We start from the raw sequence: 24,207 nt of genomic DNA, 5'->3' as shown, positions 1-24,207 counted from the left end.
AGTATTATACCTAGGATATTTGGACTGAGGTCAAGTTAAAGCCACAAACTGAGTCTGAATTCAGGCGATTGAGCCAAAGCATATTTGCAACAAAGCAAATGAAGTCTGATAATAAACGGTGTAAATCAAAGGGAACAATGATGTATTTCCAGGAAATTGGGTGGGCTTGGAGCAGAGAAGTCCGTTGCAGTGAGGGGAGTTTATGGGCCGTGGTAAAAACGAGAGCTTGGATCTGTTTGGTTCTTGTGGTCAAATGATCCTTTGACCTGGGAGGCTCAACAAAGAAACAGCATGACAGCTTCTCCGGGTTTCTCCCAAAGCCTGCCATGTGTTGACCTTATTGAGGCATGTCTGCTGGGTACCAGGTTTTCTTTGGTCCATATGCTGTTGTATGATTAAATTTGGTGTGTTAAGCTTCATGCTGCCCAGTTCCCACCGAACCTTGAGCTGGACTGAAGTCCATGAGGTTTGGAATGCTAATGTGGTCAGGGCTTTGGGTAATGAGGTCGTGAGAATCTGTTGGCTGACTGGTCGACTCTGGTCCAAGCCCACCCACTCCCTTGATGACTCAGTTTTGCACTTTTTGGCTCTGGTTATACTGTGTTTTATTGGGGTTTTTTTATTCATGGGAACTGAGGAGCTTAGCTGCAAGGCTGCTGCACACAAACAGACTTTGAATCCAAATGTAGCTTGGATTTGGATGAGGCGGTAGTAATTGATGATGAGCAAAGCTGTATTTATTATCTGCAGCCTCCCTGGATGCACGAAATATGTTCTGAACAGTCGGCATGCAGACTAGCAGGTAAAATTCTGGACACAAATCATGAACTTTTTGACTCTAGTGAGGCCGTAGTTTACAAAAGAACATCATGTTTCGAGTAAGACGGTAACAATTCAGTTTGTAAACTCATAAGAAAATGTTTGGTGGGGTTACAAATCAAACCATCAGTGGGTTAATTTATTTTGGACTAACGTGGACAGAAAAAAACTGCATGGTGAGGATCACCTTATTTGATTTGTCAAGTAAATTAAATGTGATGCAGCCACTGCTGCTGAAAGAGAAGGATGTCAGCGATCCACTTTCTTGTGGATCACTGACTACCCGGCAGGCCAGTGTGTGAGACTCTCTGATTTGGAGATGTACAGTACGGTACAGGAGCTTCACAGGGGCACTGGAGTGTCTCCACTCTGATTCACCTTCTGCACCTCTGACTTTCAGTATCAACCTGGGTCATCACACCTGCAGTGGTTGGATGCATTAGTGATGGGCAGGAAGTGAGGTACAGAGCACTAGACTTTATGGTGTGGTGAAGATTTCGAATCATCTGCTTCTGAATATCAATAAGACCAGAAAGACGGGGAGCAGCTTCAGAGGGACCCTGTGTCTGTCCTGTGATAGGATACTGGTGTGGTGGAATACAAGTACCTGGTAGTACATATTAACAAGGAGAGACTGTATACAAGAAGGCAATGAGCAGGTTCTGTTTCCTGAGAAAGCTGAGATCCTTTGATGTGTGCAGCAAAATTATGATTTTCTATCAGTCAGCTGTGGCGACTGCAGTGTACTTCAATCTGGTCTGCTGGGGGAGCGCCGTTGGAGCTGTCGACATCAATAGAATGAATAAACTGATCAGGAAAGGTGGCTTTGAGATTGGCTGGACACTTCTGAAGATGTGGTCTGGATAAATTAATTGAACAAACTGACCACCCTCTGCATTACGCACTGGATAGCCAGCAGTCCTTCTCTAACAGACTGACTCAGCTCACTGCCACAAGGACAGATTCAAGAAATCTTTTATACCACATGCTATCACCATTACCATATAATAGCTGGTCAGTCACCTCTGACTCTGAGTTCGATAAGCATAAAAACAATGAATCAATGGAAAATAATCTTACAATAATGATCGTAGGGTATGCATGTGTATATGTCTGAATGTACCTCATCACCTCAACGGGTGGACCAACGTGAACCAAAACCATCCATCATAATATATACAGGGAGTGCAGAATTATTAGGCAAATGAGTATTTTGTCCACATCATCCTCTTCATGCATGTTGTCTTACTCCAAGCTGTATAGGCTCGAAAGCCTACTACCAATTAAGCATATTAGGTGATGTGCATCTCTATAATGAGAAGGGGTGTGGTCTAATGACATCAACACCCTATATCAGGTGTGCATAATTATTAGGCAACTTCCTTTCCTTTGGCAAAATGGGTCAAAAGAAGGACTTGACAGGCTCAGAAAAGTCAAAAATAGTGAGATATCTTGCAGAGGGATGCAGCAGTCTCAAAATTGCAAAGCTTCTGAAGCGTGATCATCGAACAATCAAGCGTTTCATTCAAAATAGTCAACAGGGTCGCAAGAAGCGTGTGGAAAAACCAAGGCGCAAAATAACTGCCCATGAACTGAGAAAAGTCAAGCGTGCAGCTGCCAAGATGCCACTTGCCACCAGTTTGGCCATATTTCAGAGCTGCAACATCACTGGAGTGCCCAAAAGCACAAGGTGTGCAATACTCAGAGACATGGCCAAGGTAAGAAAGGCTGAAAGACGACCACCACTGAACAAGACACACAAGCTGAAACGTCAAGACTGGGCCAAGAAATATCTCAAGACTGGTTTTTCTAAGGTTTTATGGACTGATGAAATGAGAGTGAGTCTTGATGGGCCAGATGGATGGGCCCGTGGCTGGATTGGTAAAGGGCAGAGAGCTCCAGTCCGACTCAGACGCCAGCAAGGTGGAGGTGGAGTACTGGTTTGGGGTGGTATCATCAAAGATGAGCTTGTGGGGCCTTTTCGGGTTGAGGATGGAGTCAAGCTCAACTCCCAGTCCTACTGCCAGTTTTTGGAAGACACCTTCTTCAAGCAGTGGTACAGGAAGAAGTCTGCATCCTTCAAGAAAAACATGAGTTTCATGCAGGACAATGCTCCATCACACGCGTCCAAGTACTCCACAGCGTGGCTGGCAAGAAAGGGTATAAAAGAAGAAAAACTAATGACATGGCCTCCTTGTTCACCTGATCTGAACCCCATTGAGAACCTGTGGTCCATCATCAAATGTGAGATTTACAAGGAGGGAAAACAGTACACCTCTCTGAACAGTGTCTGGGAGGCTGTGGTTGCTGCTGCACGCAATGTTGATGGTGAACAGATCAAAACACTGACAGAATCCATGGATGGCAGGCTTTTGAGTGTTCTTGCAAAGAAAGGTGGCTATATTGGTCGCTGATTTGTTTTTGAATGTCAGAAATGTATATTTGTGAATGTGGAGATGTTATATTGGTTTCACTGGTAAAAATAAATAATTGAAATGGGTATATATTTGTTTTTTGTTAAGTTGTCTAATAATTATGCACAGTAATAGTCACCTGCACACACAGATATCCCCCTAAAATAGCTAAAACTAAAAACAAACTAAAAACTACTTCCAAAAACATTCAGCTTTGATATTAATGAGTTTTTTGGGTTCATTGAGAACATGGTTGTTGTTCAATAATAAAATTATTCCTCACAAATACAACTTGCCTAATAATTCTGCACTCCCTGTATATTCCCCTTATATATACACACTTTTCTCTATAAATACCGTAGTCTGTAGTACTCTGTAGTCAAGTCAATCAACAATGAAACAAAGACAATTGTAGGACTTTTTAATAATCATCTCAAGACAAAACAAGTCAGAATTTACTGGTCACCTTCAGTAAACTGTAGCAAACAGATTTCTGTTTTAATATGGATGCACTGGTTGTAAACTTTGCCTCTTTGACAAAATATTTTCATATAGAGACAAACAGTGGTCAAAAATGTAATAAACCTCAACTCAATTTTAACAACTAACATAACATCACTGGTAAAAATCAAAGATGTATAAAAAAAAATAAAGATGAATTTGCATTGTTGTGTACTCTGTGTGCCATACCTGAATTTCCACAAATGACCCTGATACTAGTGGCCAAAAGAAGTAAATTAGCTTACAGTGGTGCTACATAACCCATATACCTCCCTACTTTATGCTGACGCTTTGACTTCTTTTACATGAGTTCATTAAAAGAACAAGCTGAGAATTTGTGGCCACCTTTTTAATAACTAGATTATATGTTTAATATCACATATACCCCCCAATATTTCCAATCTCTCCAGTTCTGTTAATTATCAGTGAATCAGCCTTGCAAAAATACAACAAGCTCTGCTTTCCAAGTTCTTCTAAGTTAATCATTCAAAGACAGATAAACACAGCTTCATGTACAAATTTGATTAAGCTCTTAACCAAGACTAGCCCCGAGGTTTGACCCTGCCAAATTAGCTTATGGTAAAAGCTAACAAGTGAACGCTGAACTTTGGCCAACCTGAGCAAAACATTTTCTTCTTGTGGATTTTAAATGTCCTGGGTTTGTTTTTCAAAATTACAGATGATAGCATGAAACTAACCTGTTAGCTTGGTCACACCAGAAAGATTGACACAACCCTCTGAAATTACTAGAGGCTTAAAACCCCCAAAAGTTGATTCTGTTCATCTGAACATAGCGTTTTCAGTGGGAGAAACATTGCGCCACTCATCCAGGTGACTTCTTCAGTTTCAACTGACTACAGATTTCCCCAACCTTATAAACAGTACCTTTCACAAGGACTGAAACTAGCCCACTAAATGAACAGAGGCTTAAAACCTATAGAAATGTGATGTGCTCTGGCAACTTGCTAGCTAGTGGACAAAGAAGCATGAGCTGTTTAAGGTAGCTGCATTGCTAACTGCAAGTAAACTAGCCAGCTTGTCTGGTAACCAGAAAGTAAATGTGTACAGTCTAGTAAAAGAAACTGACTTCTCCCTCAGAAGTTCTTTTCTTAACATGCAACAGGTGCCAGAAGCAGCTTAGGTGAATGTTACACTAGTCTGTGTTACCTTGCAGGTGAAAAAAAGAAGAAGAAAGAAACGATTTGCACCATTGAACGGAAGCAGCACCAATGAGAAAAATGGGACTTTCGGGGAGTGTTCCAGGTGTGGTTAACGAGCCGAAACTATGGATCGTTGTATCAGGTGACTACTGTGAAGGGGACGGTAGCTACATTTAAATCAGGTATGGGTTTTACTTTTATCACCCTAGTCTGAATTTTTTGGATAGCACCTCGTATACCTGAGCAGTAGACTGAGATAGACCACTGCTATGGACTTAAATTAGTTTTATCCCATTTTATCCAGTGAGATTCCTGGATTTGTTCATTATTTGCACCACCTCGAAACCTTTTATCCTGCCAAATTCATCTGCAGTTGTTAATTTCATACAAACCAGGCCTTAGTCTTGGTGACAGAACTTTTAGAGGCAAAATTTAAAACCATCGTCCAGTCACAGATACCAGAACGCAGACAAACCCAAATCACAGGAGTCACATACCTGGTTCAAACCCTTCTAAATCCTGCAACTGGAGTGATGACACAGAGAGAGGAAAAGGGTTAAGGGTTTAAAAGGGTTCGGAAAGAGCGTTTGATCCACTTTTGTCGTGTAATGCAATTTTGTACCTGAGATGATGAACAGATTGCTGAAAACTTCATAACAAAAGTTGGATGGATGTCTGATTAAAAATAAAACATTACAAAACATGAGGTAATCTTTTTCAAAATACATGGACAATGACACCAAAGGAAAATATTACAGAAAGTATTAATACTTCAAGCAAAGAAAAAAGGGTGAAGCAAAGGCGGGGGACTGAGGACACCTCTTCTGGTGTCCCAGAACGTTCAGAACCATGAATGGCTTGAACCTTCTCCAGCTTGGATTTCAACAAATCTGCCAGTAGGATTTTATTAAATACCTATTAACAAAAAATTAACATATGAATGTTCTAAATGGAGCTTGATGCTTTGTTTCAGAAATTTCAAAACCATTACAACTTTAGTACTACTATATAACTGAAAATTTTTCATTTCAACACATTTTTACAGCCAAATGTAATTGTAACTTTTTAACTCAGATTTTTCAGGTGATAGATTTTGATAAAGTTTTTTTAAAATATACATTACAAGGTGTTTTCCTTTTCGTAGTTCATTGCATCAAACCCATTTCATAATAAGTTGCATCTTTGGGCAGATCTTTACCTTGAAGAGTAAAACACTACATAGCAACCATTTTAGCAATGGCATCTTTGGTAAGACGCATCGGTGGTCTGAAGATGCCTTTTAATCTCACTGAGGTAAACTCAAGCATATGTTTAGGCTCAACCAGCACATGAGCTTGATGATCAAGTTGTTTAAGAACTACCATCCTATATGAAATGACAACAAAGTTGTGGCGCTTGTGTTGATTGAAGTGAAGGTCAAAACAGACCTTGAGCAACATCAGACACACATTGTAAGCGATAACTGTCACACATACAAGTGTCAGAAGCAATGGCACCTGCAATTCACTCGCCCATGGGTAAGGTTACTGGATGACAGTTTCTTATGCATGGCATGAGTGACAATCTGTGGCCAGCTCTGCGATGTGCCTGTCACGTTTGGTGGTTGCCACCTGAAAGGCAAGCTAGACAGTTACGTTCATCTGCACTTTATACAGAATAATGTGACTAGCTCTTCAGTTAATTGCATTGTTAACAGTTACATTACATGAAGACCTTACGCCTTCCAGTCAGATCTTTTTGCACCGTAAGAAGAACTGTTTAGGTTGGCACTCCATAAGTGAACAGAGTCCACAGAGGATGCATCAAGTTGGCTCGATGAACCATGATGCATTTAGTGCATGTTAGGCCCTTTAAATGGTAAATGGACTGGTTCTTATATAGCGCTTTTCTACTCATCTGAGCACTCAAAGCGCTTTAGAAAAAAATGTGTGCAGCTAATGCTTCTGGGGTTTCTTCTGTATAGTCAGATCTGAGGTACAACTCCAAGAAAAGATTGTTATGGGCCTTTGAGGTGTTTGACATTGGGCTGTAATCCATCTGGAAAGAGTTTTTAGTAGCACCATGAAGTCTGTCATTCAGCCATGTCTTGTAGGAAAAAAAAGAAAACCAAAAGTCTTTCTAGTCCATCCCCAAGTGTTCAGTAAGAGGTAACTATTGGCCACACAACACCTTTGGACACAACCAGTACAGACCCACTGATATCTGATATACAACCAGGGATCATCACTCTATAGTTATGGTTAAACTCTGGAAGTTATTTCAGACTTGCCAGCTCTAACATTGTTGGACTGTCTCAAATTTCTTAGTGCCACTTACTCACGATTGACCACAGGTGAGGTTTTGGTCTTCTGTTCGCTCCCTGTTTTATAAAGGTCCAGCCGTAGCCGGCAGGAGCCCGGTATAACTGGCAGATAAGGTGTCATACAGGTTTACCACAAGTCATTTTATCTGTGCACTTGTGTCACTGATTGTTGAGATAGCCCAGTCGTCGGCAGAGTATTTCAAATATCTCGGCAATACAGAGAAGTATGGTGATTACGGTGAAGGTGTACATGGCACTGAGGAAGATGGTTTTCTCAAAGTGTTCAGGTACCATGCACTTTGTCACATTAAAAGCCTTTTCCAAAGCACTGGCATCACACATGTACAGTGGGTGAACCTGGGGAAAAAGAGAGAAATGTGAGGCACTGAAGCTTCCATTCTTATCTCAACTTCTAGCCACTGGCTGCTCAAACCTTACAACTCATGAAGACAGGAATTTGATCGGCATTATTGCCAATGTATCTACTCTGGCTGTACCTATTATGTGCCGGACCATTTAAAACAGAGTCAAAAAGTACAATTACTACGTTTTCACACAGGAACAGATCCATGATCAAAGTAAAGCGGCAAACTTCCCTGGTACGTCATGCCTAAAGAGACTTATCTTGTACTGTAATAAAGGTCAATTTACCAGGTAGCAAAATCTGACCTTTCTGCTATCATAATAATGACATTTATATACCAATTATATTTGCATGGTGGGGCGGTCAGTAGCCTCACATCAAGAAGATCCCAAGTTCGATTCCATCATCTAGTCCATGAATGTGAATGGTTGTCTGTCTGCTGCCCTGCCTCGGGTGTGCCCTGCCTCGGGTGTGCCCTGCCTCGGGTGTGCCCTGCCTCGGGTGTGCCCTATGACAGCTGGGATGGGCTCCAATATCTTTTCTCATATCAGTGGATATCATCATCTATCACAATATAAATCAAATCACTTTTTCTGTCAGGTTTAAAGGTTCCTATTCACTACTGCTTCACTGGGTGAATGGGTTAAATGCAGAGGAACTATTTCCCTATGGGGACTAACACGCACACTTTACTTTACTTTACATGTAAATTATTTGTTTTCTATCAGAAGACAAACATGATAAATAAACCTACATTCCTGAAGAGAAAAATTAATTGTAGTGTTTGCATGTCATGTTTGATTCATTTCTGACTTCTCAGAAGAGTCCAGTGTGCTGGTTTAAATTTGGATATCAAATGTGAATCGAGTTTATTATTTGCCCAATAAATAATATAATTTTTAAATTTCTGAATTTGTTTTGGACAGATGTTTAAATATTTTTATGTCAGATGGACTAATAGGTTTGTTTACATTGTAGGTATGTATAATAAATTTAAATCTTCATTCTAAACAGTTATAACTATTAAAATTGGGTATTAATACAAAATAAAATGTTTAAAAAAAAAAAAACTATATTCCAGACACAGTCACAGTTCTCATTGTTGCCATCCTTTGGTGTGAATATGGGTGAACATATGAATAAAAATATTTATCGTGTCACATTTCTCACCGACTGACCTGAAAGCCAAAGAGATGACTTTGTAGCCAGAAGGCGATGACTTCCAAAATGATGCGCAGGAGAACAGAAATGATGTAGAAGACTGTGTAGATGGGTCGCTCGAGGATCTCCTCCTGGTCTATGTTCTTACAGGCGGCATAAAGGTGGAATACTGCTCCAGGAACTAGGACTGTTACCAGCTGTAATGCCCAGAAGACCTGAAGAGGGGAGGAACAACGCAGGGGAAGTGAGAAAAGCTCATGGAAGTAAAGTTGATGGATTGAAGCAGGAAGAGGACTTCAACAAGAGCAGCAAGTCAAGGATGAAAATCGGGGGAAGGAGAAAAAGGTTAAATAGGGATAGAAAGTTAAAGAACAAAGTAAAAAGAACACAAGTCCATTTATTGTGCATGACTTCAGACACTGCTTTTAAATTGGCCTTCCAGATGGTGGAAATCAGTGAAATATAGGATTTGTGTCTCTGGAAAAGCAGCAGGCGGGAATCTGGTCATTTGCAGTTCAATGTTTGCTGAAATGTTCTTTCCCAAATTGACTTTTCCACCAATACGGAAAAAAGCCGTTCATGCTGATAACCACCTGCGACCGTTTTCTGACTGCAAATGCTTTTTATTGGATTGGACACATCACCATCTGTCCCCAAACATGCCTCAGCTGGAATATTGGAAACTTCCCTGATTCATGCATGACACTGTATTCTTCAACAGAATTTATCCAAACTGATAATTCACAACTGCTTTTCTTCATTGTACACATGCGATTTCTCAGAACTCAAACTCAATATGATCTGTAATGGTGGTCAACATTTACAGACATTTTGGGATATTTAGAATTGTTCGGATGTTTTGTAGCATTTACTTCGTGTTAATAAAAGCTGATGGCACCTCTAAAAGCTCATTCTGCTTTGGTTTGTGACATCAGAGGGATGAAAGTTTGGATGACGACTCCTACCTGCGGTGTTATGGGCCTAAACTGGTTGTAGCAGTAAAGGTTGAGTTCTCGGCGGTCAGGGTCGCAGCTGAAGTGCAGCGCCTCATTCCCATAGACGGCGAATCCAAGGACGCCCAGGAAGAACATCCGCACGGAGCCGAAGAACAAGGTGTGGAACTGGCCTATCACTGTAGGAGGCCTGAGCTGGAACACACACACACACACACACACACACACACACACACACACACACACACACACATAAAGAGGAAAAACATCTTTTGTCAGCCAGATAAAAGCAGCTGCTTTGGAGGCCCTGAGCTCTGAAGGCTAAAACAAAACCCACTGAGAGGAAACATTTCCCATCTCATGTTTATCAGAAAAGGGCCCAAATGGCACTCACACAAAGCAGAGAGCCTCTTGGCTCACAAATATGTTGCTCAGCTACATAAAGACTGAAGCAAAATGAAGATTGACTTTAATTTTTTTTTTTTAATGTCTTTTCATTTTAAGCCACGGGAGGGACGTGTGTTAAGCACTGCTTCTCTCTAACTGTCAAAGCTTTGGTGAGGCAGGCTCCGGTTAGAGGAAGAGCCTTCCAATAAGTCTGAGTGATGTACTTACGCATCCTTCGTAGAAGTTTTTGATGTAATTTAAAGACATGGCTTGCTTCTCGGTGTTCCCCGTTTAATTGTAGGACTGCTCTGGGCCCTCATGGCCTGTCTGCTGCCGGCTCTGGGTACAGGCCACCAACAGTAGGTCTACCAAATCTGCCACTGACCCTCTGCCCCGCTCTCTCTCTCTCTTGAAAGCCATGTCAGTGCATATTTTTGGCCTTTTATCCCTCCATCAATTGACTCGCTCAGTAGAAAGAGAGACAACAGAGACAGAGGGGCCAACAATGGGCCATGAGGGCATGTGCTCCCTGCATTATAATCCCTACAGAACTATGTCAGCGAAAAACACTCCCCTGTTCAACACAATGCAGAGAGAGATGGCAAACACGCAACTAAATACAAAGCACACAGTGCGCTAAAGAACCCGGGAGCTCCACGGGACCTCAGAACTTACACTTTCTAACGGTCATGCTCACGATCTGGAACTTTATTTTGAAAACCCACTGAGCTGTAACATTTTCACACACAGGCTGTTGTATTAATGAGATTAAATAGAATTATGGACTTTATAGAACTTAACTAAAGCATCATTTTTGGTTTCATAAAGTTGAAATGGACACATGATTAATCAGCTCTGAGAAAACATTTTGTCGAAAACAAGAGTGATGACAACACACCCTGCACTGTAAATACTTGTGGAAAAGCATTCACGGAGCGGCTGTGGTCCCAAATACAGTCCGATGAAGAGCCACGAGCGAGCCACACAGAAAGAAACCCGATCAAAGTTCAAATCCCCCAAAACCAAAAGCGGACAAAGTGAAATAAAAGTCCACACACCAACCGTAATCCTGGCGGCGTGTTGTTCATTCCCCCCTCTTTTTTCCACTCACGGATCCTAAACTCATGCCAGCTGCGGGATTTTGCGGGACAGAGAGCGCAGTCAAGCCACACGGATAACCCTGCGCGACTTCCGGTCCCAGCTCTGAACACATCCAGAGGTGCACGCAGGGAACAGAGGGATTAACAAACACCTGAGGATTAGTCAGAAATATGAGTGAAATAACTGCGATTCAGAGCGAGTATATGAAAAATAAAACCACAAGAACCTCATAAAACACTTGAATATGTCTGAAATACATCATTAAATAAAAACGGGCAAATATAAAAAGAAAAAATCTTTACAGAAAAAATTTCTAAATAAGTAAAATAAAAACCAAAAATAGAAAGAAAGAGCTAAAGAGCAATGCTTTATAAATAAAAACTATATTTAGGATGATTAAAAAAAAATCTAAAATACATTAAAAAGAATCAAACTAAGCTCTTTTTTATACACAAAGAGTGAAGCTTAAAAAGGCTAAATAAATATTTGGAGACTTTTTAATGCCGCATTGTCTTTTTGGCGATGTTGTGCTTTTAATTTGAAGGTCCGTTCTTGGAGTATCCGGCGTTACCCGTCCTAACTATGTGAGTTTTCCACAGCCAGGTGTGATACCTGGAGGAGGACGCCGTGCGTAAAAGCGCGTGAGCCACTGTTGGTACCGGGCATGCGCAATACAAACATTCTAATAATAAAAAAAAAGCTCTGTATATAAACGTTTAAAAGATTTGAGAGATTTTAATAAACCTCCAGTAATTAATGTACCATGAAATAAGATGTTAATATTGTTAATAATATTTATTTATTTTAACTCCAAAAGTTCGACTCAGACTTTGTTTCCCAATAAAAACTGACAATGGACTTTAGTGGATTCTTCTTTCTTTTCTCCAGAACCACAAAAACAACACAAAAATTATGTGAAGGAAAATGTTTCATAAAAATAAATGGAATAAAAAATGTAGCTTTACTTTTATTCTGCTGAAGCCACTTTTTTGCCTGTGATGATGGTGGTGTGCCTCCTCAGTTTTAATACCTCCTGCGTCTCCATGTTTTATTCCAAATGCAAAGTCTCTCACTCAATATCGTCCTCTTTATGAGTAGCGCTGATATGTTTGTCGGCCTACTGCTGAAAGAAAAAGCAGGAACGCAGTGAAGGGGGTGTGGATGTGTTTCTTGGGAGGTCACGGTGTTTCATGTTGTAGGTGTGTGGTGTATATCACGTTGTCAGTCATGCAGCTGATATTGTGTGTTTGCAGTGTTACATTGGTCAGGTCTCCATTCTTAGAGATTCAGTGGGACATCCTGGTCAAATAATAATGATAATCATCATCATCATAATAATAAATGTAGAGTGGACGGATGCTGAGATGAAACTGATTGTAACAAGAATCGATGGCGTGATTAACTCAAACATTGACATGGTTTTTGAGGTTAGGGGCGTTGATTCACAAAGCACAGATCGTGTAATGATGTTTGTGGGAGCAGAGAGTGAGATGTAATGCTGAACCATCGTTCTGAGGGGAAGAGAGAAACCCGTCCACAGTCGACTGTGGCAGCAGACTGCAGGTTTCCTCTGCAGCAGAGAAGTTTGTCAGAACGACTGACAGCCCGCTTTCAGTGCTTTCCAGAGTTCTAACAGCAGACGCGCGTCCGCATCAGCCGCTGACCTCGTCGCTCACAGCCTTCACTGTGGAACTGGGACCTGCTGAGATCTGGGCGCTTTAGCTTCAGTCCAGAGGTGTTTGGTTACAGCTGCCGTGTTTTTGCGAAGACGAACAGATAATTCCTGGATGACTGTTGGGAACAGAGATAATTTTACTCAGAGAATCTCTTCCTGATTAAACATCGAAAGGTTAAGCACCAGGCTGACATCACCAGGTGTGCTCTCAGCTGATAAGAGTCATTCTAGAAGCTCATCAGGTCACCAGGTCAGCAAGGTCCCAGAAATTTGAACCCCTGGAAAATGAAGCCCAAAATGATGCCTCCATTGCAATCACAGTAATAATAATAATAATAATGATGGGACGCCGCTTGACTGAAGGTGCTGCTGGCTGCGTTTTTGTAACAGCTACAGAGAGCTGAGGAGGAATGACCTGCATCTTTAACAGTTTCTGCTCTTAAAAGTGATCTCAGAGGAAAATAAGTCAGTCGATAAAAGGCTGGGTTCTAATTACACCCAGGCGTAGTTCGTAATTATGCGAACCTGACATGAAAGCGATCAGACGACAGATTGGCTCTTTTAAAGAAAATCACATCGGATCAAATGACTCTGCAGCACTTCTGACTCGGCCATCTGTGGCTGTGACAGACAAAGCTACGCTCAGCCGCCGAGAGCGAATTTTAAAGTGAATTTGTCCATTTGAATGATGGAACGCAGAGACGGCAGCCTTCAGCTGCAACCTCGCAACTCCAGGACAGAAGTTAGAAAAGCGGCAGGAAGGATGGAAAAAACTTAAAGAAGTCACGGGTCATGTTCAGGGAATATCTCCTGATACACAGATCTGCTGTTTGTTCTTCCGCCAGCTTTCAACTTTTTAAAGCACTTCTGGAGACGAGCTGACCTCAGAGCTCTGTTCTGCCTGTGCACGAGCACAGATAGAACACAGCTTTGTTTTTTTAAAATATGCAGCATAGGTCCGATGTCAAACGTTTTACACCTAAAAACACAAAATGCTTTTGACACGATTATAGATGACGCTGATGCTCTGACATAGTTCAGTGATGCTGTATACGCTTCCACCTACAGGAAGACAGGCTGCTTTTCCTTCTTTCTTTACATAAAGACTGGATGTAGGTTTTTGCCAAAGATAAGGTACAACATACCCGGATGTTTGTTAACCTCGTTCGTCGCTTATATGCGGCTTTTGATCTGTTGTCAGTGGGAACATGACTCTGAAAGCAAATGAACAAATAAGATCATAAACAGCATCAACAGGCAGAGTGATTCATCACTCCTCTCTCAAATTCACCGCAGGCACTTCCCAACCGAGCTGCAGGTTCTGCTGGAGGGAAATTCAAAGAAGGAGTCAAATCTGGAATGAAAAAACAAAAATCTGAACTCTGAATCTCCCCTCCTGCAATCACCGAGAGGATGAAGTGACCCCGGCATAGATGGAGGAAGGCTGAAACAAGGAAGAGGAAAATGGACAATTGATGATGAATAAAACCGAAGTGATGACGGGATGAAAGAGGAGAGAAGAGGTGGACGAGAAACTAAAGTCGGTGTAACCACCGGATATACATTGTTCTAAATCTGTGACATGTTCACTGCTTTACTGTTTCTTTTTCTTTGTGAGAAAAATGGAAAAAGAACTGAGGCTATCATCAAAAAGCTCAAACTGGGTGCGAGAAACATTTAAATGAAGCAAAGATAAAAACTGGACTGAATATAAAACATGTTTCAGTTTGGTCTTTTCCAGCCCGGCAGCTCGGTGAAATAAACCTGCTCTGAGCTGAGATTCTTATGAAATCAAAACAAACGAGATTAATATGAAGGAATATTTTTACTGAGGTGAATTAAAAACAGGCTTAAAAACTAAAATATTAAAATGATTCCGTTTGAGTGAAATCTGAGGCTGTCTGCACTCATGGATTTCATTTAAATTCCAGATCAACTTAATAGAAATAAAAAGATCAATCTCAAATTTTCAGGAAGAAATCCTTGGGGGGAAAATTTTCAAACGTAAAAAACCCGCTAAAATGATAATGGAAGATTAAAACATGAGCCCGGGTCTCACCTCAAACTTTCGCCCCCCGACTGCGGGTGTGAGAGGGGGGGGGGAGAGACAGCGGTGCCTCCCCCCTCTTTACGCGCGTCAGCTTCCTCTCTGCCTTCAGAAGCTTCTCGGAGGAGCAGCTATTGGAAAACTTTTCCGTCTCTCTGGTCGTTGGTGCCGGTGTGGACCCCCCTACGCCCACACACCCCAACACCGTCACACACACCCCTGCTGTCTCTGCGGCTTTACGCGCGAGCTTCCCTTTGCGCAAAAGCGGTCGATCCTGGCGTGGAGTGCTCCTCCGTGCGCACTCATGGATGACGAGTTCCTCTCGAACCTTCCCGCGGAGGCTCTGAGCCCCAACTCCACGGAGGTACCCGGCCCGTGGTCGTCCGCGGACGGCGCGGAGACCGTACACTTCGTGGTGCGCTGCGTGATGACCTCCGTGTATATTCTGATCATCGTCGTGGGTCTGCTGGGCAACATCACGCTGGTGAAGATCTTCATCACGAACAGCGCCATGAGGAGCGTGCCCAACATCTTCATCTCCAGCCTGGCGGCGGGAGACCTGCTGCTGCTGGTCACCTGCGTGCCCGTGGACGCCTTCCGCTACTTCTCCGAGGAGTGGGTGTTCGGAGAGGCGGCGTGCAAACTCATCCCCGTCATCCAGCTCACCTCGGTCGGGGTGTCGGTGTTCACGCTCACTGCGCTCAGCGCTGACAGGTAGGAGAATCACGGGGGCCAAAATCACAGAGCTACAGTGTGACACCAGCAGTGCCACTCTGGTCCTTCACGGCACTGCGTGAAACTGTTAAACTCAATGATTCAAATTTGAAGCAGTTTTTAGTGTCAAATGAAAAATGAGGAGGTTAAAATGAAAGCACCTGTTACAGCTGATAGTTTTACGGAGCATATAACGCCAGCAGGCTGAGCGGAAGGTGTAGCACGTTATTAAACATGTTCTGTTTCATGCTTGGTCGATATTTCAGAGGTAAGGTCGCACAGTCAGGTTGAATCCATCACACTCACGGTTGAAGCTGGCAGAAAAACCACACACTGAACTTTTTAAATGTGATTCACAGGAGATGAAAACTGCCAGATGTGCTGATTGATTTAAAGCATGCGAGCTCTCTCAGACTTTGGCTTCAATGTCCTCACACCCCTGTAAGAACCCTGACAGCCGTCTATCGCCTCGCGGTCATCTCCACTTTTAGGGCGGATCGGTCCGCCGGCTGCTGCAGGACTCTGTGCTCTGACTGTGATCGCACGGATGAGGTGCAGCTCTCCAATGTAACCTGATTAGTGTGCAGCAGCTGAATGAATCTGAAAAAGCATTGCACACTTTCTCATTGTGGGAAAATATTAGTGAGTCATCTAATTAGCCTGCGATGTTCAGCGATGATGTTCTGTGGGAGCAGACGTCATTAGATTAAACTGCTGTAAAATGACTGCATGTGAATGTGCCATTTATCTGGAACTGCAGACAAAGAGCCTCTGGAGCCTTGTGTGCATGAATGTAGCCGCTTTAAGCTGATTTGTGGCACAGCATTGATGAGTGTTAGATAATGTCCGAGAAATGAAGGAAACTCTGAGGATGAGAAAAAGCTTGGCAGGACTGCAGCGGAGAGGCGTGGAAGAGGCGCTCTTAACCTTTTAATGAGTTTTAATGAGTTTCACCCTCAGCAAATGAAACTGTTTGACAAAGTGCAGAAAACCACTGTCAGCAGTTTAAAATCAGACCATCAGAGTTTCTCACTGAGACTTTCAGAAACTCTGAGGTGTTGCAGATAAGCTTGGTGGGTGTGCTTGGCTGACTGGATCAATAATCAGTGACTGCTGTTTGACTTTTAAGGCCAGACGTTTTGTTATCTTTGATAATTCGGTGCTCTTCCTCCTTAAAACTCACAGTAATTGTGGTTTTACTGTAGAGCTGAATGTGACACAGACTCAGAGCAGCAGGTTCTCTCTCCAAGTTCCATCTCGTGACCTTGGCGTGTTGGAGATGTGGCATCGCCCCACGTTAAGTCTCTCTCCAGACATTACAGGCAGCTCATGACTGATGCGGCTTCAGCGTTTAAAACCTGCAGTCTGGACCAGACTGAAGACATGTTGGTGGTTACTTATGTTTCTTTATATTAATTTAATATTATTACAAGATAATGATGAGATGAATACTTGGCTGCCTCAGAATCAGTTTCATATCATTCAGTGTTTTCTTGAACTCATTCATTTTCTGCATGTTTCCATCTCCACTGTTGCACTCTGAGCTCCTTTCCCCTTTAATTTCTTTTCACCTTCATTTCTTCACTCCCTCTGTGGAATTAACCCAGCAGACTCAGACTCTGTGGGGTTTGTTGTAATTGAGTCAGACTTGTTTTTAGGAAGTGTGGACGTTTCTGGGAGAGCCTTAGCTGTCAGTTCATCCAGTGTTTTTGAGTTTTTGGGCCTTCTCGTTGGGTCGTTTAAATTTCCTATAGGAATCCGAGTTTGTTTAATGCTTAGAGTTTAATTCTTGATTTTTCCCTGTTTAGTTATCACACTTCCTGTTTTACTTTAGTTTTGCTTCGGCTCGTCTTCTGTGATTCAGTTCAGCTGTGTTTCGTTTTTCCACTAGTCTCCACTTCCCTGATTGGCCCTCTGTGTGTACACAGTCGCTGGCTGTTCTCCTGGTTTCCAGCCCTCATGTATTTTCAAGTTTAAGGTTTCAGTTAATTTACAGTTTTTGAACTTTATGTTTGACTGTTTGGATATTTTAAAAATTCATTTACTGACTTGCTTTAAGTTAACCTGTTTGCCTGCCCGAGAGTCTGCATTTGGTCCTTCTCTCTGCAAAACGTGATGTGACTGATATATTAATAGTGATGATATTGGCTGATATTAACTGTTTGCAGACACTACATTTATAATTGCTGATAAGCGACAGTAAAAAAGTAAAGAAGAGATGCTGAAACATCCTTCAGCCATGACGCTGACGTTTCCTAAAATGCTTGAGACACGACTGTGGCGTGGGTGTGGTCTCTGGCCAGCTGCAGAGGAGGGGTGACGCAGTGAGCTCCCGGGGCGGTGCAGGGGCGGGGTGAACAGGTGTGCTGGGGATCTGTCAGTGATTGTCTCTCTTTATATGTTGGCAGTGACAGTCGGAGGAGGAGAGCGGACGTGACAGCAGTGAGACAGAGCGGTGTCTGTCCCAGTACAAAACCACAGTATTAAATAAAAGTTCTGCTGTCGTAATATTCGCTCCGGCTTATGTTTCTTGGGTCCAACATTACAACGACCAAAACACTGACCTTAAACTGGATTAATAAATTTTCTCATAAATAACCACACATAACAAATGTGAAGGAAATCTTTTGGTTGACATATTTGACTTTCGTGGGCAATCGTGGTTCAGGGGGTTGGGAAGCTCATTTTGTCATTGGAAGGTTGCTGGTTCGATCCTCATCTCTGTCTGTCTGTCTTGGTCGTTGTGTCCTTGGGTAAGACGCTTCACCTACTGGTGTTGACCAGAGGGGCCGATGGTGCGACATGGCAGCCTCGCTTCTGTCAGTCTGCCCCAGGGCAGCTGTGGCCACAACTGTAGCTTGCCTCCACCAGTGTGTGAATGAATGGTGGAATTATAATGTAAAGTGCTTTCAGGGTCTTGAAAAGTGCTAACAAATGCAATCCATTATTATTATTAAATCAGCCAGTACCTTCAGACTCAGCTGGGCTATACGTTTTTGTGTATTCTTGATGGTTTGCTATACGATAAGGACTCTGGGATGTTTGGGCAGTCTTCAGCTGCTGGCAGAGCTGGCTCAGATCACAGTGAAGCTTACAGCAGTGAGGATCCACACACACAGAAACAGCTCTGCCCCTCACAGTGGTTCATTCTGGACATTAAATATGAATGACCACTGACACGTTTAAGGTCCGAGCCCAGCCTGTTATTCAGGTCTATGCACAGGTGTGTGTGGGTTGTACATGTTTAGTGTGATTTATAAGAAGGAGGAGAGACAGGGATGAGCAGCAGCTGACAAGAAGGAATCAGAAAAGTCTGGTTAAAAAGCTGAATGTGGTGGAAAGATGAGGTGAGAGAGAGCGTAGAAGGAAATGAGATCGAGGTCATCAGAAACAGCCAGAGTGTGGGTTTATTCCCACACATATTCCCACTCGACATAATGCACATTTACACCACGTTGAACATTTCTTATGTTCGCCATTCATAAAAATTTAACCAGCAAAGGTTAAGTGCATTGTGCCGCATTAAATTTTAATCAGGTAACAACACGACATAGAGCCAGAGCACACAGCGTCTGTCATGTGGAGCGATTTCATGTAAGATGTCAGGCTTCACGCTGAGATGTTTGGAAGTATTGTGGGTTCAAGCACAAGCTGTAAGTGTGGGTTTAGTTAACAGGTTAACAACACAACCCACCAGCTTCATCCGTCCTGCAGGTGGAGTCATGGAATGGTTTGCATCAGGACCATCAGGAGCAGCAGCAACATTACTGCTGGACTGAGATCGGTGAGTGTGGAGAACACCAGAGTGCCGCGAACTCATCTCCGTGTTCAGGAAACCCGTTTGAGATGATCTGCAACACGATGTGTTATCCTGCAGGAAGCAGCCATCACTGTGGTCATACAGGGAGGGGCGTGGTGACTGACAACACTCAGGCGGGCGGTGGTGTTTAAATGATGCTCAGCTGTAAAAGTCTCAGTGACTCCATCACACCACCATCAGCCGGAACGACCGATCCAAGGCAGAATGGATCCACACTGTTTACACCTGACCCCACCTTCCGATCACGACAGCAGAAATGGAGGCTCATCAGACCAACATTACTCCGGTCTTGTGTTGTTCAGTTTCCTGCTCTTAGGTGACAGCAGTGACACCTGGTGTGGTCTTCTGCCGCTTTGACGTCTGACATGTTGTGCATTCACAGATGCCCTTCTGCATACGTTGGTCTTAACAAGTGTTTTTGAGTTCCCTCTTCCTTCCTATCAGCTCGCAGCAGTCTGGCCATTCTCATCCAACCTTAGACTTCAGTTCCTCTTTTTTCCTCTTTCTGCTGCTGGGTCTGAACAGGTCACCTGTATGTGCCAGAATATACTGATTTGCTGCCATCCTATTGGCTGATTAGATATTTGCACTAATGAGCAGGTGAACAGGTGTAGGTAATGAAGCGTATAAAGGCTGTGTTACATGGGTGGAGGTAGGGCAGGTGGAGGCTAGGGTTCAGGTGTGTTGGAGTTGGCTGTCACAGTGTGCAGAGGCAAATTGTGTGGAGTGCGAATAGTGGACCCAGGTGCAGACAAACCAAAGCATAGAAACAAACTTAATGGGAACTAATGGGAACTCAAAACAAGCCGTTTATTGTAGGCTGGACAAAGGTACAAAGCAAAAGGCAAAGGCAAGACTAACAATAAACTAAACTGGGTGAGCTAAATAAAAAAAAACAAAACAAGAACATGGACCTAGAACCTGATATGAGAAAACTGAAGCATAAGGACTTCACATGAATTCATGACCTGGAAACGAAGCAGACAATCTGACAAGAAATGACTGAAAACACACAGACTAAATACACACAGGAGGTGATCAGGGGAAGTGGAAACACATGGGGAAACAGCTGAGGCTAATCTGACATAACGAGACAAAGGAAGCAAAGCTGACTACACTGACACAGGACACAGACTTTCAAAAAACAGCATGGAACGATGTAGGCATGATAACACAAGCTGGAAGAAAAGAAACATGACAGACTAACGAAGAAGACCTAAGTGAAGGATAACTAGACTAGACTTAAGGCAACCAAATGTTAATCCTATTACTTACCGTATTTCAAGGAATAACTTAAGAACTCAAAATGTAAACTGAAAACGCTGGGTCAGAGTCCCAGGATTATGACAGTGTGTTTGCTTTGTGTTGGGAAAACTGGGTCAGCTGCAGGAACAGATTATGGTTTGGGGTCAAACACTCTTTGGCTCACTGGAAGAGCCGGGAGTGAATGGTGATCAGGTACTGAAGGTTTGGACAAACTCATGCCACAGGAATGAAAACAGGCTCTTGAGATCTAAACTGGAAAATCTGCTGAGAGCTACAGTTTACTTGGATTCCATAAAATAAACGTAAAAATCTGCTGTCACATAAGCAGGAGCACTGCTTTTAAGAGAAGAAGAAGAAGAATAGCTCTTTATTGTCATTGTTACAAAAACAATGAAAGGCAGTTTGGCATCTCTCCATGTGTCTGAAGTACACAGTCGCATAAGTATTTACACAATAACACAGGCAAATTTACATTTACACAAGAAAGATATGTACAAGTTATACATACACCTGAATACATACGGATACGCCCATGCATACATACACGCACATACATACATATATGCATGCGTACATACGTACACACACATATTTCCACATACACGCTTACACACACACATACATGCCATTCGAGGAGCAGGTGCACTGTGAGGTGCAGTGTGATCAGTGATATTGCACATCGAGTGTGTGTGTGGGGGGTGATATTGCACATTGAGGCGGGGGGGAGGGGGGTGCTGTTGCAACTATAATAAATACAGTTTAAAGAGGTAGGGATGTTGGTTGCATTAAAGTATACATAGAAATACAGTTTATAAATAAAGTGTAATGTCCATGTGTGTTGGCAGTGCAGTTGAGGGTGGAGGTAGGGCAGTTGAGGGTGGAGGTAGGGCAGTTGAACCAGAGTGTGGTGCAACAGTAAGTCAGAAGGCTCTCGATGGTGGAGTGGTAGAAGTTTACTAGCAGTCTCTGGGGTAACTGGGCCTGACGCAGTTTCCTGAGAAAGTACAGCCTTTGTTGTGCTGTCCCTACCTGGTGGGAAATGTTTGTGGACCAGGTAACGTCGGCCGAGATGTGGACTCCGAGGAACTTAAAGTTTTCTAGAGTGCTCAGATCGCTTTGTTCTTCTGAAGTCCTTGGTCTTGGCTGTATTCAGATGCAGGTTGTTGTTTTCACACCATTGCTTCAGATGCTGAACCTCCTCTCTGTAGGCTGATTCATTGTTGTTGTCAAACACTCATGGGTGAAAAGTGCGTATAAGAGGGGACTGAGGACACACCCCTGTGGGACACCTACGTGCAGAGTGAGGGTGGAGGAGGTGTGCGCTCCCATTCTGGGGTCTGTTGCTTAGTTTATTAACCAGTTTGTGGGATTGAACTGTATTGAAGGCAGAGCTGAAATCCACAAATAGCATTCTCACATAGGTGTTACTACTGTCTAGATGTGTGAGGGTTGAGTGAAGAGCTGTTATTATGGCATCCTCTGTCGACCTGTTTGCCCTGTATGCAAACTATAGATCGAGGTTTGCAGGGATGGCAGCTTTAATGTGTGTCATGATGAGTTGCTTTAAAGCCCGGCTGTCAGCAGCGCTGCAGTGTGATGAGATATTAGACAAATGCAAACAGCTGAGCAAACAGAGCTGGCCTTCTGAAGTTCTCAAAAGCATTTCCATTTTCATCGATAAATACTTCAGCAGTAGCTACTACACCACCTCCTCTCCCTGTAAATCCTGTCGTGGCTGTCCTCTGACGGGTGGAGCTATGCGGCTGCTGTCCCTGCGCTTCAGAGGAGAACAACTTTTTAATTTATGCTCTCAGCGACGTATATGTGTGTGTGTGCATGTGTGTGTGTGTGTGTATGCAGGCTCCAACACTGCTTCCTTTCACCGTGAAACATGTTATTTCCTTTCCGCTCGTCATCTCATTACTCCTGCCCAGCGATCACTCCGAGCCTGAACAACGCAGAGAAACCAATCTGATGATGCATGAAACACTCCTTTAATTATCTCCTAACGGCCTAATTCTCTGTGAAATCTTCTGCCCTCTGACTCACTTCAACCCGCCGTGATGAGATAAAGCAGAGAGTTATCTGTGCTTTGAATCCAAGGTCAGCTCCGTCTGGAAACAAACAAGAAAACGCCAGAACCACGATGCGTTTGGGGACGTAAACCAAAGCTGACAGCCACATCTCCCTGCGGGCGCAACAGGGACTAATGGGCTTCTGAAGTGAAATTCAATTTGCCCACGACATTTATAAACCACATAAAGCAGCGTAACATCCAATAAAGTGTATGAGCTGGACCGCAGGCAGGTATGAGAGAAGCTTGGATTTTCAGATAAGTGCGAATAAAGTTAAAATGTAGTCTTAGATCGATACAACAAGCAGGATCTTGCTCTGTAGAGCTTGGCACGTGAACTCCTCTAAAATCCAGTAAACCCACATTTCCAGTTGTCTGAGAACTGGCAGACTGATAAAAGGCTTTTGATATTGAATGACGTTCATCAGTCTTGCAGTGGTCATCACTCTGCTGATCAGAGTTCGTCTAGTGGACAAACTCGTACTTGTTGTTTCATTTGGGACCTGTGAGAGTTTATCAATTCTCATTCACACCTATCACCTTTTTAATCACACTGCACCTCGCCAAGGTGCTCATTTTACAGACCTTTCAAGTCCATTTTTGGGGGGTACAGTACTGTGCAAAAGTCTTGAACCACCATGATTTCTTTATATTTTGCAAGAAAAACAGAAACAGGCGCAGCAATTATTGAAACATGGAAACACAACCAATCAGATGCTTTTCACATGTTACTGCATAGTGGATTCAAATCTGATGGTACTTTTCATGTGTTCATGATTCATCAGTTTATCAAAGAGCTCCAACACCACTGACTGACATGCAGCTGAAACCATGACAGGGCCTCCACCTTGTCTCACAGACGGCTGTAGACTCTCACCGTTGGACCTCACTTTAGTTTTAGCCGCCAAAAACCTGTTGTTTGGTCGTTTTTGATTGGATGTGACACAGTAAAAAATGATGAGCTGGGAGTGACAGAGTGCTCTCACTAATGTGATAACCTGCTACATATACTGTGACACTGCAGGGGCTCTTATGAAATAATTGTTTTATGACCCACACCTCTGTCTAAAATCTCACTCTGTGCGGGTGACAGGTTTGAGTCCGGGCATCGCACCTGCTGGATCTTCATTTGGTTTTGAGGTATGTTAAACAGGTTATGAATCGATCATGTGCTTGGTGGTTAAATGTTAATGGAAAGTGTGGGAAATGTATGAATTGATGCTGTGTCATACGTCACACTCTGCGAGCCGTGCACACGAGGCCATCTGTATGTGAAAAAGTGGATTCTTTTTAATCCAGCTTACATTTCACTTGATGAGATGAAGGCAGCGCTGAGCGCTGAGTGAGTCAGAGAGAAAGTGAAAGTGAACAGAGGGAAACACCAGCGTTTGCTTTAGAAGTGGCCGTCAGTCCAAACTGGGATCATAAATTGCCACTTGAACAGATGAA

The 24,207-nt window shown here is 43.0% G+C and overlaps 2 protein-coding genes across 9 annotated transcripts in view; one reads left to right on the top strand and one right to left on the bottom strand.

The window, feature by feature from the left end:
• Nucleotides 1-3,639: 3,639 nt before the first annotated feature.
• On the bottom strand, nucleotides 3,640-11,342 carry gje1a (gap junction protein epsilon 1a). Of its 2 annotated transcripts, none has more exons than XM_004561088.2 (4): nucleotides 11,120-11,342; nucleotides 9,687-9,869; nucleotides 8,739-8,936; nucleotides 3,640-7,553 (listed from the first exon to the last, which is right to left on the bottom strand). In XM_004561088.2, the coding sequence occupies exons 1-4, from the start codon at nucleotides 11,147-11,149 to the stop codon at nucleotides 7,356-7,358; spliced, it is 609 nt and encodes a 202-aa protein (XP_004561145.1). In that variant the 5' UTR covers nucleotides 11,150-11,342; the 3' UTR covers nucleotides 3,640-7,355. The 2 variants fall into 2 exon arrangements, with proteins under 2 accessions (XP_004561145.1, XP_076730314.1); XM_076874199.1 differs by lacking the exon at nucleotides 11,120-11,342 and adding an exon at nucleotides 10,290-10,444.
• Nucleotides 4,714-24,207, top strand: part of nmbr (neuromedin B receptor) — a 97,951-nt gene continuing 78,457 nt past the window's right edge. The window contains exons 1-3 of one of the 7 annotated variants that reach the window (XR_002721176.2): nucleotides 4,942-5,076; nucleotides 9,657-9,834; nucleotides 18,007-18,105. Coding sequence is in view for 1 of the 7 variants with exons in the window: in XM_004561091.5 (XP_004561148.2) it covers nucleotides 14,880-15,598 (719 nt within the window). In the remaining 6 variants the exon portion in view is untranslated. Of the gene's footprint in view, nucleotides 5,077-9,656; nucleotides 9,835-14,133; nucleotides 14,587-14,675; nucleotides 15,599-18,006; nucleotides 18,106-24,207 lie in introns of those variants that run through there. The other 6 variants (XR_013093225.1, XR_002721177.2, XM_023152701.3 and 3 more) reach the window with 6 other exon arrangements.

The sequence above is a fragment of the Maylandia zebra genome, linkage group LG15 (genome assembly GCF_041146795.1).
Source record: "Maylandia zebra isolate NMK-2024a linkage group LG15, Mzebra_GT3a, whole genome shotgun sequence".
Classification (NCBI taxonomy): Eukaryota; Metazoa; Chordata; class Actinopteri; order Cichliformes; family Cichlidae; genus Maylandia; species Maylandia zebra.
Note: the sequence above shows the minus strand (reverse complement) of the source record. Positions and strands in the feature narration are given on the sequence as shown.

Coding starts and splice junctions, on each gene's coding strand:
- gje1a (XM_076874199.1), bottom strand. CDS start 10,328: ATGTCTTTAAATTACATCAAAAACTTCTACGAAGGATGC. Junction 9,870..10,289: donor AAAACTTCTACGAAGGATGC/GTAAGTACATCA, acceptor TGTGTGTTCCAG/CTCAGGCCTCCTACAGTGAT. Junction 8,937..9,686: donor TTAGGCCCATAACACCGCAG/GTAGGAGTCGTC, acceptor TCCCCTCTTCAG/GTCTTCTGGGCATTACAGCT.